The sequence below is a fragment of the Macaca fascicularis genome, chromosome 15, assembly GCF_037993035.2.
Source record: "Macaca fascicularis isolate 582-1 chromosome 15, T2T-MFA8v1.1".
Lineage (NCBI taxonomy): Eukaryota > Metazoa > Chordata > Mammalia > Primates > Cercopithecidae > Macaca > Macaca fascicularis.
Genome location: NC_088389.1, coordinates 12100489 through 12117675, shown reverse-complemented (window position 1 = coordinate 12117675; position 17187 = coordinate 12100489). Strand labels below are relative to the sequence as shown.

At 47.5% G+C, this 17187-nt stretch overlaps 1 protein-coding gene across 27 annotated transcripts in view; it reads right to left on the bottom strand.

Moving 5' to 3' along the window:
• RAPGEF1 (Rap guanine nucleotide exchange factor 1) overlaps positions 1-17187 on the bottom strand; it is a 159641-nt gene that overhangs the window by 123534 nt on the left and 18920 nt on the right. For 16 of the 27 annotated variants that reach the window (XR_012424234.1, XR_012424235.1, XR_012424233.1 and 13 more), the window contains exon 1: positions 5387-5651. The exons of 8 other annotated variants lie outside the window; for them this stretch is intronic. Coding sequence is in view for 16 of the 19 variants with exons in the window: in XM_065530901.2 (XP_065386973.1) it covers positions 5387-5450 (64 nt within the window). In the remaining 3 variants the exon portion in view is untranslated. Of the gene's footprint in view, positions 1-5386; positions 5652-15293; positions 15594-17187 lie in introns of those variants that run through there. 3 more of the 27 variants (XM_074016218.1, XM_074016220.1, XM_074016226.1) reach the window with 1 other exon arrangement.

Below are 17187 nucleotides of genomic sequence, written 5' to 3'. Positions count from 1 at the left end.
TGTCTTTTAGGCTTAGACACTCAACATGCATTTTCTTGTTTGCATTGTGTCCGTTGGCTCCAATGTTTTTCTTTAATAATGTAACATCATTTCAACCAAAATCAAATGTAACTTCGCTGTATGTGACCTAAAAGTAATAACAACAATAAACACTGACTGGATACTGACTGCAAGCCAGGCACCATCCTAAGCACTTTGCATGGACAGACTCCTTCATCCTTACATCTCCCTAGGAAGTGAGCACTATTTGCAGATGAGGAAATTGAGGCCTAGAAATTAAGTAACTTGCTGAAGGTCAGCCAATTAGAAAGTGGGAGAACAAAGACTCCACCCTGGCACCCGGGCTCCAGAGTTCTAAAGAAATTTTCAAAGAAATTCAACACCATAAAAAGCTCTCCTGTGATCTCTCAGCTCAGCCAAACCCAGGCTGTCTAAGCAGGTACTAAATGCTCCAGGAGCTAGCAGATCTGAAAGGCAGTGTGACCAATGCTGATGGCCACTGATGCACAGCCTGCAAGGGGTCCTTCAAGACCAGCAGGCATGTGATACGTTAAGCTGAGAGACGGAAACAAGTGGAGAATTACCCAAACTCATACAGCCACTGGGACTGGGATGAAGCCAGGCAGATAATCCATGTCCATGGATCTGGTAAATCCAAGGTTCTCTCTACTATGCAATGCATAACAAGAATCACTATTATTCATTAAATGCTCACTGTATGCTAAGGGCTATAACCCCTTTATGTGAATTATCTCATTAGTGCTCACAGTAGTCCTTCAAAGTATGCATTATTATTAATCTCGTTTAGAGATCAGGAAACAGGCCTGGAAATGTGAAGTGATTTGTCTTGCCTTACTTATAAGCTAGAACGCACTGAGCTGGTGGTAATTGCAGCACCCAGCCCTTGTGCATTCCGGATCAATATTAATTAGCTGGCACACGGGCATCCAGTTGCACCAGATGCTACTTTGCCATCTAGTGCGCAGAGGCGAGTCTAAACACCTTTGCTGGCTGGAATGCAAACATTTCTAAATTTGCCCCTATGGCAGAGCAACCACTCGCATTCAGAACTGAGGCAAATCCTTAACTCACCCCCTGCCACCCCCAGCCCCACCTGGGCCTGCCAATCTGCTTCCAGCACAGCAAACCCCACAATCCACCAAGGCCTGTGGGCTGAAGCTTTTTATACTCAGCTCTGCTACTAAGGGTGTTAATTTCATTCGCTCACACCCACACTGTGTACAAACATGCAAATCATTAACATTTCCATTTACCAGGCTGGTATGGCCTGGAGCTGCTGGGATTTTTGAAGGAGATAACAATTCAATTTGCAATTACTGCTGCAATTTTTAATTCCCAAGGAAACTTCTGTCAGTGCTGTACTCCCAAGAGCCAAAATGAACACTGTAAGCAACTCTTCAAATTATTTCGAAAGAGAGAAAAAAAAAAGAGGAAAGGAAGGAATAAAAGGAAAGGAAAGAAGGAAAGGAGCCAGTCAGGCAGGGTGCCTGCCTATCTCTGGGAGGGCAGGATTATAAGCCTACTTCAGAGAAGTTCAATTTAGCTCTAAATTTCAAAGTTTCCTCCAGCTGTATGAATCAACAACTAAATGTTGACTCTTTAAGAGGGGCTTTTGTGAAGCAATATTTGCAATTGAACAATCATCAATACATTTACTGTTTGTAAACTCAGAATTGCTGTGGGATAGAGGAAGGTGTACCTATTTTCATTCTCCAACGTTTCTACTTTGGGCAATGAAAGGCTAAGAATGAACATTTCCAGGTCCCAAATAACCACCTGCCACCTTCCAAGTCCCAAATACACCTGCCGGCACGGGTAACTATTATTTATTGCATGTCCACTGTGCACTGTGCACCAGGAACCACCATGCCCTGCATACGCCTACCCTTCTTTATACCAGCAGCGAAACTACAGCCAGGCAGCACTCACAGAGGGCACATGTGCCAGGCACCGTGCAAGTGCCGAGGACAAAACAACGAACCCTGCAACTGCCTGCCCTCAGGTGGTTTACAATCAAGTGGTAAACAGATCAATAAAAAATAAAAAAAAAAACCCACGGATGTAAATTAAATAACACAATAAGATGCAGTCGCTTGGAACAGGCCACTGCAGACAAGAAAAGCCAGGGCATTTGGCATTAGAAAATGCATCTGTTCAAGGTCGGAGAGCCGGCTGGGCCAGAACTCTGGCTGGAACTCTCAGGATCACACTTGAGCCACTGCCTCGTGCCACTTCCCATCTTATTTTTTTCTGTTTGGGGCCTGCTGGAACTCACTATGGTAATACACGAGTCAGATTTCTCAACCCCAAAGAGCATCCATTATTGTAAAAAACATTTTCTTATGTGTGGGGTTGGTCCTGAGAGCTATCAAAAAATAAAAACCAGAACCATAAGTCGGACAGTATAGGGGTCCCCTCATCGGGTATGTGTCCCACACTGTCTCAAATCACTAGAGAAGCTTCTCTAGCCAGCATAAAATGCAGGTGGAGGCTGTGAGATTCATGTTTTTCACACTGGTGTTCTGCCCCTGTGGCTTTTCAACTCCCCAGGTGTATGACATGGAAACACACGTAAACTATCTAAATGGCAGATAAAAGTTTCCTTTAAATTTGCCTTTGGAATGCACTCTGGGCCTGCCCTTCCTAATCATGATCATCTTTGGCTCTGGTTAAAGTCTTACTCTCCGGAGCACCTAACACAGGGGCACCGGGGCAGAAATCAGGGGCCGTCTGAGCTGTCCCAACTGCCTGTAGCAAATCCACATAATGATATGCCCGGGATTCCCATTCGCCTGTCCCTAAACTAGACACAGACAGTGCTACTTGCCCTGGAACCTGGGGCCATCATTCATCTACCAAGATTTCACAACCACGTTGAATGTGGGCTGCAGATCAGGGTCATGGTGGTGCCCTGGGATTCTTGTTTTTTTTTGAAACGGGGGTTTTGCTTTGTCACCCAGGCTGGAGTGCAATGGTGCAATCTTGACTCACTGCAACCTCTGCCTCCTAGGTTCAAGCAATCCTCCCATCTCAGCCTCCCGAGTAGCTGGGACTACATGCACACACCGCCATGCCTGGTTAATTTTTTGTATTTTTGGTAGAGATGGGGTTTTGCCGAGGCTGAGACGGGCGGATCACAAGGTCAGGAGATCGAGACCATCCTGGCTAACACGGTGAAACCCCGTCTCTACTAAAAAATACAAAAAACTAGCCGGGCGAGGTGGCGGGCGCCTGTGGTCCCAGCTACTCCGGAGGCTGAGGCAGGAGAATGGCGTAAACCCGGGAGGCGGAGCTTGCAGTGAGCTGAGATCCGGCCACTGCACTCCAGCCTGGGCGACAGAGCCAGACTCAGTCTCAAAAAAAAAAAAAAAAAGATGGGGTTTTGCCATGTTGCCCAGGCTGGTCTTGGTTTCGAACTCCTGAGCTCAAGTGATCCGCCTGCCTCGGCCTCCCAAAGTGCTGGGATTACAGTATTGTTTTTAATTGGAGAAAAGGCATACAAATGTATTAACATGTACACAGGGAAAATCACAGAGTGATTATGATTTTAGACAGTAAATTATAGACAGCATAACTCTTCACCCCTAAATACTTCAGCATGACTATTCAAAAAAGCACATACTCCTACATGACTCAGCACCGTATCACACATACTCACATGAACAACAGTTCCTCATTATAATCCACCATGGAGTTCATATTCAAATTTCCCAAACTGTCCCCCAATGTCTTTAATAGCTGTTTTGTTCAAACCAGGATCCAATGAAGGACTGCTAAGGAGTACCCTTTCCAAAGTAACATGTTAGACAAAAGAATGACTCATGGAAAGTCAGAAGGGCTGGAACCTGACAGTAAATTAGCATCCCACCTACTTGCTTTTTAAGAGAAAAAGATCTATCATTTGACAAACAGCAACTGCTCTTAACATTTCCATGCATTTTCTTCCAGTTATTTCTTTTTCTTTTCATAAACACACCCATATATGCAGCTGTGAACAAACTGTCTTGCTACTGATCAAATGCTACCACAACTTCTTCTGGCAAGAGGAGACCAAGACCTGGTGAACTCTCGCATATGTCATCTCTGGCATGCCTGCCAGCCGGCCGGCCTCCTGGGTCAGTAACTATGAAAAAAGGCCACTGAGTGCGTCAGAAGACTGCCCTGCACTGAGACACTATCAAAGGTCCTTGAGTTCCAAATGTACCACTGCACTGCTCTGTGGCCCTGCCAACTTCCTCCTTCTCAAGCTGACATGACCCCAAGCCCTAGAAAGACAAAGCAGGTGTCAGGAGAGGCTGCTGTCCCACTTCCTGGGTGTCCAGGATGGATAAATGTTAAGATTTTACGGAAAGTACCTTGAAAGTACTTTGGAATTTTTGGAAGTGCTATATATTTAAAAGCTGTTAATAACATTCTCTAAACCAAAAATATCACAAAAGCCTCAAACTACTAGATATCAAAGCTTTGACTTGGAATATCTCTTTCTTTCTTTTTTTTTTTTTTGAGACAGTTTCACTCTGTTACTCAGGCTGGAGTGCAGAGGTGCAATCTCGGCTACTGCAACCTCCACATTCTGGGTTCAAGCGATTCTCCTGTCTCAGCCTGTAGCTGGGAATACAGGTGCCTGCCACCACGCCTGGCTAATTTTTGTATTATTAGTAGAGGCGGGGTTTCACCATGTTGGCCAGGCTGGACTCGAACTCCTGACCTCAAGTGATCTGCCCACCTTAGCCTCCCAAAGTGCCGGGATTACAGGCGTAAGCCCCTGCACCTGGCTGACTTAGAATGTTTCTAAAAAAGTAAAAATTCTCGGCCATGTGCGTTGGCTCACACTTGGGATCCCAGCACTCTGGGAGGCAGAGGCAGGTGGGTCATGAGGTCAGGAGTTCAAGACCAGCCTGGCCAAGATGGTGAAACCCCATTTCTACTAAAAATACAAAAATTAGCCGGGCGCGGTGGCGGGTGCCTGTAATCCCAGCTACTCAGGAGGCTGAGGCAGAGAATTGCTTGAACCTGGGAGGCGGAAGTTGCAGTGAGCCGAGATCGTGCCACTGCACTCCAGCCTGAGTGACAGAGCGAGGCTCTGTCTCAAAAAAAGTAAAAATTTTCAACAGACACATACTGCACTGAATGAAACATCTCAAGTTGAACCTAAACCCTCAGCCAAACCAAGCCCTCATATTGAGAGAGGAATCATCTTATTCCTCAGGAGAATTGTGAATTTTCTTGAAACCATGTTGGATTACCAGTGCTTTCTGCTCTAGAAAGTGATTCCCCAGGCACTTCAGCTCTGGTGCCGGGCCAGTCTCTCAGAGAAAACTGCCTTCTTGCTTCTTCCTGGAAAGGAAGCCCAGGGCTTTCTTACCTTGTTTCCAGGGGTACAGATGACTTCGTTTCAACGGCTTCTGTTTTTCAATAGCATTGCCCATTTTAAAGCCAGAGGACGCAGGGCCCTTCCCAGCCCCGGCGTTTTTCTGGAACAGCAACTGAGGACCGAGTCACTGGCTGAAAGGGGATCATCTCTTGGACATCCCAAACCACCCAGCAGCAGAGCCCAGGCAGCCTCACAAGGGAAGCTTGAGGAATCTCATTCTGAACAGTCTTTGCCTTCTGCCTTTCAAAATCCCTTTGGCCCCAGGGAGGAAATCAGAAGAAAGGGCTTGTTATCGCCCTACCGGTGTGTCTCAGGCATGGTCTATATTAAGAAGCTCTTTCCTCGGCATCCTTTTGACACTTTATTACTCATCAGCACAGCAGTGGCTGGAAAGATGAATTTTATGTCCAAATACTTTTAATACCACTTTTCCCCGCAGGAGAAATGGGGAATCAGGTGATCAAAAAAGCTGAAAGTCATAAACGAAACATTCTGGGGCATGCCAGGAGAAACATTTTCACACAGACCCTTATGCCACGCCTTCTATTTCAGAGTCCCACGCTCAGACCAGTGTGTACCACGTAACAAGTACTGTCAGAGAGAACAAGCTGATTTCACTAATGCTGTGTTTCCAAGGGAAACACAAAACAAAACAAGACACCAAAAAACACTGCTACACCTCAGTCTCCAAAGAAGAAAACACCTTGGGGACAAACACAGCTAAGAATTTATAACCTCACGTTCCAAACTTCCACTGCACTTTGGGAAACATTTTGCTGGAGAAAGTGCTACACTATCTAAATTCTGAACAATGGGTTTTCTGGAAGAAAAGAAGGGAATGAAATCAATCATATATTCTTGGTAAAAAGGAAGACAATGTCGAGGTGGATGAAAAGATTTCATTTATTTAAGTCCCAGAGTTTGAAGTTATAAAACTCCTAAAGAATCCCCACAGCATGATATGGGTAAGAATGCAGGCTCTGAGCTGGGCGAAGTGGCTCACGCCTGTAATCCCAGCACTTTGGGAGGCTGAAGTGGGTGGATTACTTGAGGCCAGGAGTTCAAAACCAGACTGGCCAACATGGTGAAACCCTGTCTCTACTAACAATACAAAAATTAGCCGGGCGTGATGGCACAAAACTGTAATCCCAGTGACTTGGGAGGCTGAGGCAGGAGAATCACTTGAACCTGGGAGGGGGAGGTTGCAGCAAGCCGGGATCATGCCATTGCACTCCAGCCTGGGTGCAAATCCTAGCTCTGCCCCTTGGCTTTGCCAATTGAGCACAGTAGCCTCAGTTTCCTTATCTGTTAACTGGGCATAATTCCAGTCCCACCTCCTCAGCTGTAATAAGAATCAAATACAAGAGAACATTTGTGAAGTACCTAGCATGCTGCCTGACACTCAGGAAGTCCTTGGTGAATATTTATCTTTGTTTTGGGGTGAGGGCGGGAACAGGGTCTTGCTGTGTCACCCAGGCTGGAGTGTAGTGGTGCAATCATGGCTCACTGCAACCTCAACCTCCCGGGCCCAAGCAATCCTCCTGCCTCAGCCTCCCAAGAAGCTAGGACTACAGGTGCATGCCACCTCGCCTGGCTAATTTTTAAAACTTTTTGTAGAGACAGGGTCTCCCTATGTTGCTCAGGCTGGTCTCAAACTCCTGGCCTCAAGTAAAACTCCTGCCTCAGCCTCCCATAGTCCTGGGATTACAGGTGTGAGCCACTGTACTCTGCTTATTTTATTTTATTTTATTTATTTTTTGAGACAGAGTCTTGCTCTGCAACCCAGGCAGGAGTGCAGTGGCGCAATCTCAGCTCCCTGCAACCTCTGCTTCCTGAGCTCAAGTGATTCTCTTGCCTCAGGCTCCTGAATAGCTGGATTACAGGTGTGCACCACCATGCCCAGCTAATTTTTGAATTTTTAGTCGAGATGGGGGTTCGTCATGTTGGCCAGGTTGGTCTCAAACTCCTGATCTCAAGTGATCCGTCCACCTCGGCCTCCCAAAGTGCTGGGATTACAGACGTGAGCACCATGTCCAGTCCTTCATCACTTTTATAATTGTAGACTGAAAATATATTAGCTTAGGTGGCAGATGTCTGGCTTCAGTCAATTTAGCCAAAAGCACCAAAGTAAATTTATTTTACAGAGTTGGATGGTAAAAAATGGGAGTAAGTATAGAACTGGAGTAGAATTTGAGACAACATTCCATAAAAGACCCACAGAGCCAGAGAGACTAAGTTTAAGAGGCACTTAACACCCTGTTAAGTTTCTGGGCGCAGTGGGTCACTGTTACACCAGGCCCTTCCTTTCTAAAGGAGGGGGAAATCATCTTTCCAATTTATGCAAAACAGACGAAACCAAAATCCAAATCTCTACAAAATCTTAAGGCCTCATATTTTGATCTACCAATACAGAGGTCATTTTTGCAAAATCACGGCCTGAGATTCCAAACTTGGCAAAGCAAACAGTATGTGTCTGTCGCACCCTCTCCAATGAGGCGGCAGGAAAGAGCATGCGTGCAGAGGCTCCCCGTTTCCCTCACAGAGCCACAAGCTCCTCCCCAGATTAAACTGCAGCCACAAACTGGAAGAAAGCACAGGGAACCCCCACCACGCTAGAGGGGTCCAATGAAACCAGTTGCACAGCAGAATACCTGGCACACAGTAGGTGCTTAATAGCTCTCTGTTGAATAAATAGGTGGAGAGGTGACGGAATAAACCAATGAGAATTATCCCCAGCATACACACACTGATTGTCCTCTCCCCCTGGAATGCGTTAACCAGAGTTTCTAATCCATAAGATAAACTCTCCTCTCCTAGCAAGAGTGGGAGGGTGTGGGTGGCTGGGGCCTGTTTCCTCCACTTCCCCACTCCTTAGCTCAGGCCACTCCCAGCCCTGGAGTTGCTTCCCTCTCAGGAGTGCAAAGCCCCTGAAGTCAGGAGCCGTGTCTGCGGCAGCTCCTCGAGGCCTCTGTGCACACAGAGAATAATGGGTCACAGTCACAGAACCTGGGCTCAGGTGTGCGCTCTGTCATTTCTTAGCTGGGGGCCAACACATTCGTAATGTTGTTTCCATGAAAAAACGCATCCTAGGTTCCAAACAACTAATTTACTGATGAACCTTGAGAATGAACTGGACATTTCCCTGAGAGAAGGGCTTTGAAATGAGGACCCTGTGGTCCAACCACTTCTCAATCATGGCTCCCCCAAGGTAAGTCCAATGTGAACTGCTCAGGGGGAGAGGGAGGGGAACGGCAACAGAATAACCTAATCTTAAGAATTCCTCTCTAATCCCCAGCTCAGAAAGCGTCTTTTACAGTCATCCCCTCTGCAGTGTCCCAGACTAAGCGAGCAAGGAAACAAACAAACAAACAAACAAAAAAACACAGAGCCACCCCCAAAGACCAATATGCCTGCAATCCAAGATGGGCAAGCGACCCACCTCCAGGGCACATTTCAGGGAGACAACACAAACCTTTTTTGCTTCTTCACAAATGGGAAGCAGAGGGCGGACTGCACAGCCACTGTGACAAGTTTCCAAGCCTTGCACAAATACGCCGAGAACGCTGTAACGGTACGAACTGCCTTCAATCAGACCCGACTTGGCCGTGTGTTATCAAGGTCACTCCTTCAGGGATGACTACTCCAAGCCCCAAATCTCCGTAAAACCCAAGGAGATCCACAAGATCATCTGCTCCAGCGAGCCCCTCCCCCATTTCACAGATTCTTCAGAGAGGGGCAGGGATTAAGGCTAGGCATTTAGTTGGAGGGCCAGATCCAGCCCCCAGATCTTTATCTTTGGCTAGGAAAACCTCTGCTACCCATTCCCTCATGACAGGAGGAGGCAGGAGGACAGTGTGAAGGAACTGGCTTTGAAGGCCAGCTGGCCTGGTTTGAATTTCTGTGGGCACTTCCTAGCTGAGCAACTTTGGGATAGAAACTAAACCTCTCCACACCCTGTATTTTCACATACGTTCACATGTACAACTATGTTATCTACTTCATGGGTAGTTTAAAGGTTAAATAAGAATTTAGATTGGGAGGCTGAGGTGGGAGGTTAAGACAGGAGAATCATTTGAGCCCAAGAGGTCAAGACTGCAGTGATTGTGATCACACCACTGCACTCCAGTCTGGGCCACAGAGCGAGGCCCCATCTCTAAAAACCTAAAATAAAATAAAGATGTTTCAAATTTGTGGGTACACAGCAGACACTCAATGAGAATAGCTACTGTCACTGTTTTTATTATTATTACCTATAAATCTCCAAGCTTTAGATACAATACATTGAAAAAAAATTATTTACCCTCACTAGGGATTTTCTCCCCCATATCAGAGTAAGATCCACTGCAATATTCTAGTAAATAATTCATTATCTTAGTACAATAAAAATTAAATTTATCTTACAAACATCTGTACCTCAGGAATAATTTTTTTTTTTTTAAGAGACAGGGTCTCCCTACATTGCCCAGCTGGCCTCGAACTCCGAGAAGTGATCCTCCTGCCTCAGCCTCCCGAGTAGCTGGACTCCAGGAGGAATGATACTTTGATTGTGGAACATGACATAAGCCGGAGGGGTAATATTGTGGCCACTGAAGTAGGAACATTTTAAGGAGCGCCTGTCCCTACACGCAAGACGCTGTTGGCTCCAGACAAACTCTGAGTCAGGATCCTGCAAGGCGGTGCTCACTTCTTGAAGGAGATTTTTTTTTTTTTTTTTTTAAAGATAGAAATGGCTCAGAAGGGAAGGGCCCGTGGATCCCTGTAATGTGCACATTCACCCACCCAGAACCAAAGAAACAGAGGCTGGGCTCTCAGGCGGGTACCCGGTAGCTGACACAAAGCTTTGTGTATGGAATTTGTCTGCTGGGAGGAAAGTCTGATGTTGGTCACTTCCCTCCTGGAGAAAAATACAACAATACGAGGAAGCGTCAAGCACTGTGGGAATGTTCCAAGTGCGAGTTCCAGCTCAGCCCAGAATATAAACAAAGGCGATGACCAGCCTGGAGGTCAGGCCCAGCAGAGCACTGAGGCAGAAAGTCTGGGAGCCACTCTTCTGTCTTCTGGGTTCTTAGACTCTGCCTCTTTTTTTTTTTTTTTTTTTTGAGACAGACTCTCCCTCTGTCATCCAGGTTGGAATGCAGTGGTGCAATCACAGCTCACTGCAGCATCCAACTGCTGGGCTCAAGCAATCCTCCTGTCTCAGCCTCCTGACTAGCTGGGACTATACGCACTTGCCACCATGCCTGGCTAATTATTATAATTATTTTTTGTAGAGATAGCATCTTGCTTGGTTGCCAGGCTGGTCTCAAACTCACGGCCTCAAGTGATCCTCTAGCCTCAGCCTCCCAAAGTGCTGGGATTATTGGCATGAGCCACCGAGTCTGGCCTAGACTGCTTTGAAGTAACTTTCCTGTCCAGGCCTGGAGGAAATCATCGAAAGCAAAGGCCACCACGTGTCGAATGTCATAGGAAATACAAGCTCAGGGACTCTCTTATGACACACCTGCAAACCCATAGATCAGTCTCAGAATGTCATAGCTGGAGGGGCTCAGAGATTTACTCAACAAATACCAACACGGGGCCCGGGGAGGGTCGGATAACATGCACGAAGAATCACTTACTTATCCCGGTGATCAGTGCCAAATTCAGGGCGGGGGGCGCATGTCTAGCAGGGCGACCTAATCTAATCTGGAAGTCAGGGAAGGGTGAGACCTGAAGGATGAGCAGAGCTGGACCAGGCAAAGGGGCAGCGTGTATGAAAGCCCTGTGTAGCTGGAGGTACGTGCCCAGGGGAAGGTTGGGGGTCAGATGGGACAGGGTCTTACAGATCCAAGGCTTTGTCTCAAGGGCTTTGGGGGTTCCTAAGGTGTTGGCAAACCACATGTGTTCATTTTTCTGGGAAGAGAGGTCTATGGCTTTTACCAAAGTCTTAAGGAGTTTTAAGAGGTTAAGAATGGCTCAGCGGCCGGGCGCGGTGGCTCACGCCTGTAATCCCAGCACTTTGGGAGGCCAAGGCGGGCGGATCACAAGATCAGGAGATCGAGACCATCCTGGCTAACACGGTGAAACCCCGTCTGTACTAAAAATACAAAAAATTGAGCCAGGAGAATGGCGTGAACCCGGGAGGTGGAGTTTGCAGTGAGCCAACATCCATCGTGCCACTGCACTCCAGCCTGGGCGATAGAGAGAGACTCCGTCTCAAAAAAAAAAAAAAAAGAATGGCTCAGCAGGGTGGCTCACGCCTTTACTTACAATCCCAGCACTCTGGGAGGCGGAGGCAGGCGGATCACGAGGTCAGGAGATAGAGACTATCCTGGCCAAGATGGTGAAACCCCGTCTCTACCAAAAATACAAAAATTAGCTGAGCATGGTGGTGAGCATCTGTACTCCCAAGCTACTTGGTAGACTGAGGCAGGAGAATCACTTGAACTCGGGAGGCGGAGGTTGCAGTGAGCCGAGATCACGCCATTGCACTCCAGCCTGGTGACAGAGTGAGACTCTGTCTCAAAAAAAAAAAAAAAGAGGTTAAGAACTACTGAGCTAGCCCAGCTCATTACAATAAAATGGAGAAACTGAGGTCCAGAGAAAAAAGACCTTTCACGGGAGGCTAGAGGCCCTAAGTCACCAACTCCCAGTGCAGTGCTCTCCCACAGCTAGCCCACCGCCCCACTTCTACAGGGGATGTGTCAACAACTACATACGCTGGCTCCCATCTCACTCACCACTGCTGCTGGACCCCACACGAGGCTGCTTTGTTTCTCCATCCAGGCAGGCCTAGAAGGACACTATACAGAAATGAACTGCAAGTCACCAGCCCATCTTTCTTGCGCTAACCTAATCTACAAAATACAGGGGCTCAGAATCTGTCCCCTGCTTCAGATTTCAAGGATCCCCCAATGAGATACCTTCTGGCTTTTCAAGGACCTTCATGGATGAGGCTGGTTCACTGAAGGGCAATCAGGGCTCAGCATCCAGCGTTCTGAAGAAGCTGTTTTACTTGTTGTTCTTTACAAAGTCAGGACTTGGCCAGGAACTAAACGTAGCCCTCAGTACGGGAAAGGGAGAAATGTAGAAGACTGGGAGGAAAGTCTAAATATGTACAGAGAATGCTTCTTAAATCCCTGATGTGGCCAGGCACTGTGGCTCACGCCTGTAATCCCAGCACTTTGGGAGGCAGAAGTGAGTAGATCACTTGAGCCCAGGAGTTTGAGACCTGCCTGGGCAACATGGCAAAACCCCATCTCTACAGAAAAAGGAAAAACATAATTAGCTAAGCATGGTGGTACGTGTGTTTGTAGTCCTAGCTACCCGGGGGCTGAGGTGAGAGAACGGCTTGAGCCTGGGAGGCAGAGGTTGCAGTGAGCCAAGATTGCGCCACTGCACTCCAGCCTGGGTGACAGAGGCAGACCCTGTTTCAAAAAAAATAAAATAAAAAATAAAAACCCCTTGATGCTTCCTGTAATACTAAAAGTAGAAGCCCTAAGTACATGGATTGGCATTCAAGGCCTTTTGGAGTCTGGCCCCAAATTACCTTTCCCACCTTCATCTCCCACTTCTTCACATGAAGACTGGACACTGGGCACAGCCCTGCACCTGCCTGCCTGCGCTGTAGTTCATGTCCCTCCTCTCCAGCGAGTCAAAGGACACCTCACAGCCAACATCCAGTGGACTCTCAAAGACCAGTGTTGAGAGTCCCACAGCCTCTGCTTCACTTGGACCATGGCAGTACCGGAAGAGGCAATGCCCGCGCTGGGGAAGACTCCGGCCCCTCTCCCGGCCAGCTTGCTGACCTCAGGCTCCAGGCTCTGGCAGTTGCAGAGGCCTCTGCCCTTTACACCTCCCCGCCTCCAGATAAACTTGACCCAGCCACTCACTGCTGATGGCCCCCTGCACTGAGCTGCGCGAGTGTGAACACAGTCACAGTCTGCACTCTGGCTGTGCTCCTCAAGCTTGTAAAATGCACCCCTGTCTCCTTTAAGAGATCTGGAGTCCATACCCAATGGGTACTCACTATCCATCCAACAAACATTAGTGAGCATCAGTTATGTGCCAGGTACCATTCTGGGCTTTGGTGAAACAGTAGCTGACAGGGAGCTTACCTCCCAAATAGGGAAAAAATCATAAAAAAGCAGCAAATAGGCCAGGCGCGGTGGCTCACGCCTGTAATCCTAGCACTCTGGGAGGCCAAGGCGGGCAGACTGCCTGAGCTCAGGAGTTCAAGACCAGTCTTGGCAACATAGTCCCTATCTCTATTAAAAACACAAGATATTAGCCGGGCATGCTGGTGCATGCTTGTAATCCCAGCTACTGGGGAGGCTGAGGCAGGAGAATCGCTTGAACCCAGGAGGTTGCAGTGAGCCAAGACTGCACCACTGTACTCCAGCCTGGGCAACAGAGTGAGACTGTCTCAAAAAAAAGCTACATTTAAAGGGGGGGAAAAAAGCAGGGGTAAGGGAGGGACAGAAAGTGATGGGCGCCCTGTCTGCTATTGTGGGCCCAGTGGTTAGGGCTATCCTCACTGGGTGGCATCTGACAAAGATGTGAGGGAGCTAGGGAGCAAAGGACGCAGGAAGAGGAACTCATATCTCCCCAGTGCTTCCGATCCAGTACTCCCCAGCAGGAACTCACCACAACCCTACCGCAGGATCCATCTTATCAATGAGAAATTGATTTTTAAAAGGAAGTGGGTGAGCAAATTTTCCCAAGGTCACATGATCGGAAAATGGTGGCGCCAGCAGCCTTTAAATCGCGGCTCTTGTCCGTGGCTTCTCAGCAGGTGCCCTACAATATCTGGGGAATGAACTTTCCAGTAAGAGAACGGCAAGTGCCAAGGCTCTGAGAGAAAGGAACACCTGGAGGAAGAGCACAAAAGCCAGTGTGGCTGGGACACAGCGACGGGGAGAGGGGTGTCGGGGAGTGAGTCAAGGCCCAGAGTCCACGGCGCGCTCAGGCCACGTCGAGGACCTTGGATCTCTTCACATGTGTGGGGAAGTCCCGGGAAATCATAAACAGGATCCATGTGATCCAGTTCACACTCTGGCTGTGGAATGCATAATGAATGGCTCTGAGTCGGGAGTAGAAACCAAGACGCCGGTTAGGAAGGCATGGGGCAGTCCAGGGAGAAATGGCAGTGGCCTGGAGTAAGGGGTCAGCAGAGGAGGTGCTAAGAGGGATCAGTCAGGATTTATTGGAGTAAATCGCGGGGCTTACTGAGGGACTGGATTTGTACCGGGAGAGAGGCGGCAAGGACACTCTCATTGTTTTCTCATCTAAACCAAGATTTGAGCCTGAACAACTGGGTCAAAAATGGCATTATTTACTGTGATGGGGGAACCCGAGAGCAGTCACCAGGCAGAGAGTGAAGGGAAGAACCAGAGCTCTGGTTCAGGCGCATAATGTCCTACAGAGGGGCTGGAAACATGCGTTTGAGAAGGACCACTGTTTAACTAGCTGGCTTAGTGTCACGAGACTAGACTGCCAGTTCCCAAATGGAGAATTCAGGAGACAGAAGAGCCCCAAAAAGAGGGCTGAGATGAAACCCTTTACAGAGCACATACACCTGATGCTGTAAAATTACTCATGTGAGTACTGCGTGACTTCAGATATAATTTAAATTTTAAACAGGTTGTGGGTTTCTTTTTCTTTTTTTTTTTTTTTGATACAGGGTCTCACCGGGTTGCCTAGGCTGGACTTGAACTCCTGGGTTCAAGTGATCCTCCCACCTCAGCCACCAGAGTAGCTGGAAGTACAGACACATGCCACGGTACCTGGCAAAATTTTAGTTTTGTCTTCACATTCTAGATGCTTAGCTTGTAAATGTCTTGCTTATCGTGACTAATATGTCATCCAAATTAACCAGCTAATATCCCAAGGCACAATATACATTCAGAGTGAGACTCACCAAAGAGTTTTCTTCTCAACTGCTTGCTTCTGGCCATCTCTTGTCAGGGCCCATTAGATCACTGTTGTTTTTCCCTCGCAATACTGCCGACAAGAAGCATGAACCGGAAGCAGAAGGGTCACCATTTTCTTGTCCACGCGTACTTATACTACTAGAAAAGTCTTCAGTCTGTGATGTCTTTCTGGGGCTATGACTAAGCTACTTCTCCATTTTATAAGGGTTTGTTTCAATACTGGGCAGCGGCTTCAACCCAGCTCTCCCAACCTAGCTCTTCAACCCAGCTGGACAAGTCACAGAAACCCTTCAGGGCCTTTTTTGTTGTTTTTTTTTTGTTAGTTTGTTTGTTTTGTTTTGTTTAGAGACGGAGTCTCGCTCTGTCGCCCGGAGAGATAGTAGTAGCTGATGTTCTCTAGGGCACTTAGCTCGTGCAGTACCAGGCTCCTTTCTGTGTATTTTACACTTGTGGTTGCATTAAATCTTCACAATAAGAGAAAGATACCGTTACTGTTCTCATTCCACAGAGGAGGAAACTAAGACACAGAGCTCTTCTTTGAAATCTGAAAGAGTTAGGATTTGTACATAGTCATATACTGAGTTGGGGCAAAGTTAGGGGAATAGCCCATCTGACTATTGCCCATGTAGCTATGTTTTCTTCTTTTCTTCTTCTTCTTCTTTTTTTTTTTTTGAGACACGAGTCTCACTCTGTCACCCAGGCTGAAGCACAGCAGCATGATCTCAGCTCACTGCAACCTCCCCCTTCCGAGTTCAAGCAATTCTCCTGCTTCAGCCTCCCAATTAGCTGGGACTACAGGCATGGGCCACCACACCCAGCTAATTTTTGTATTTTTAGTAGAGACAGGGTTTCACCATGTTGGCCAGGCTGGTCTCAAACTCCTGACCTCAGGTGATCTGCCTGCCTTGGCCTCCCAAAGTGCTGGGATTACAGGCATGAGCCACCGCGCCCAGCCTTGGGCCTCAGTTTTCTCATCTGTAAAATGAGGCCACTGTGACCTCCTTCCAGTCCTTTTGGGAGGATTAAATACATGTAGCACAGCTCCTGGCATTAATGCACAGAAATTCTTTGTTATGCCATCATCATCATTATTATTACTATTATAAGGGCAACCTTTTATCTTATAGGTAAGTCCCTATGACCCTTCCAATTCCTCTCCAGACTTTGAGTTCCAAAGATACCCCCCCACCTCCACCAGCAGTGTCACCAGGGAACTTGCTAGAGATGCCCATTCTCAGCCTAACCACAGACCTACTGAATCAGAAACCAGGCACCGGAGCCCAGAAACCTCCAGGTGCTAATGTTTGAGAGCCACCGAACAGGCAGGCAGCATTCTGGGTACCCAGCAGGTCCTCAGGACAGTGACCACCCGGCCCCAGATGACCGTGTGAGCAACACCTGCCAACATCACAGGCTGCAAGTTACCAATTTGTCACAAACATCAAGCTTCCTACCTGCTTTCTGGCTGTTTCCTTTAACCCCCTCCCACCAACTATGCAGTATATCACTTGCCCAAAAAATGAAACTTCTTAGAAAAATCCTATGCCTGTACCTTTTCCATAGCAACAGAAAAAAAAAAAACACAAAAAACTCTGTCCAAGTTAACCAAGATTAGTGTCCCTATATAATTATTTTTCCAACTTTCTCTATAAAACTTAAATTGACAAAAATACTACTATCCTTCTCCCCCATTCCAAAGAATAACAATTTGAGATTTGGTTGATCTGATTTTCACCTTAAGATAACGTGCTCTGGTTGTTGGATGTACATGTTTATGTTTCTTGAATCAAACCATCCCAGATTTTGATGCTTCTGGGAGTGACTGGAACATGCCAAGTAGCAGATGCCCATGGGAGAACGGAGCCCCAGCCAATCCCACCG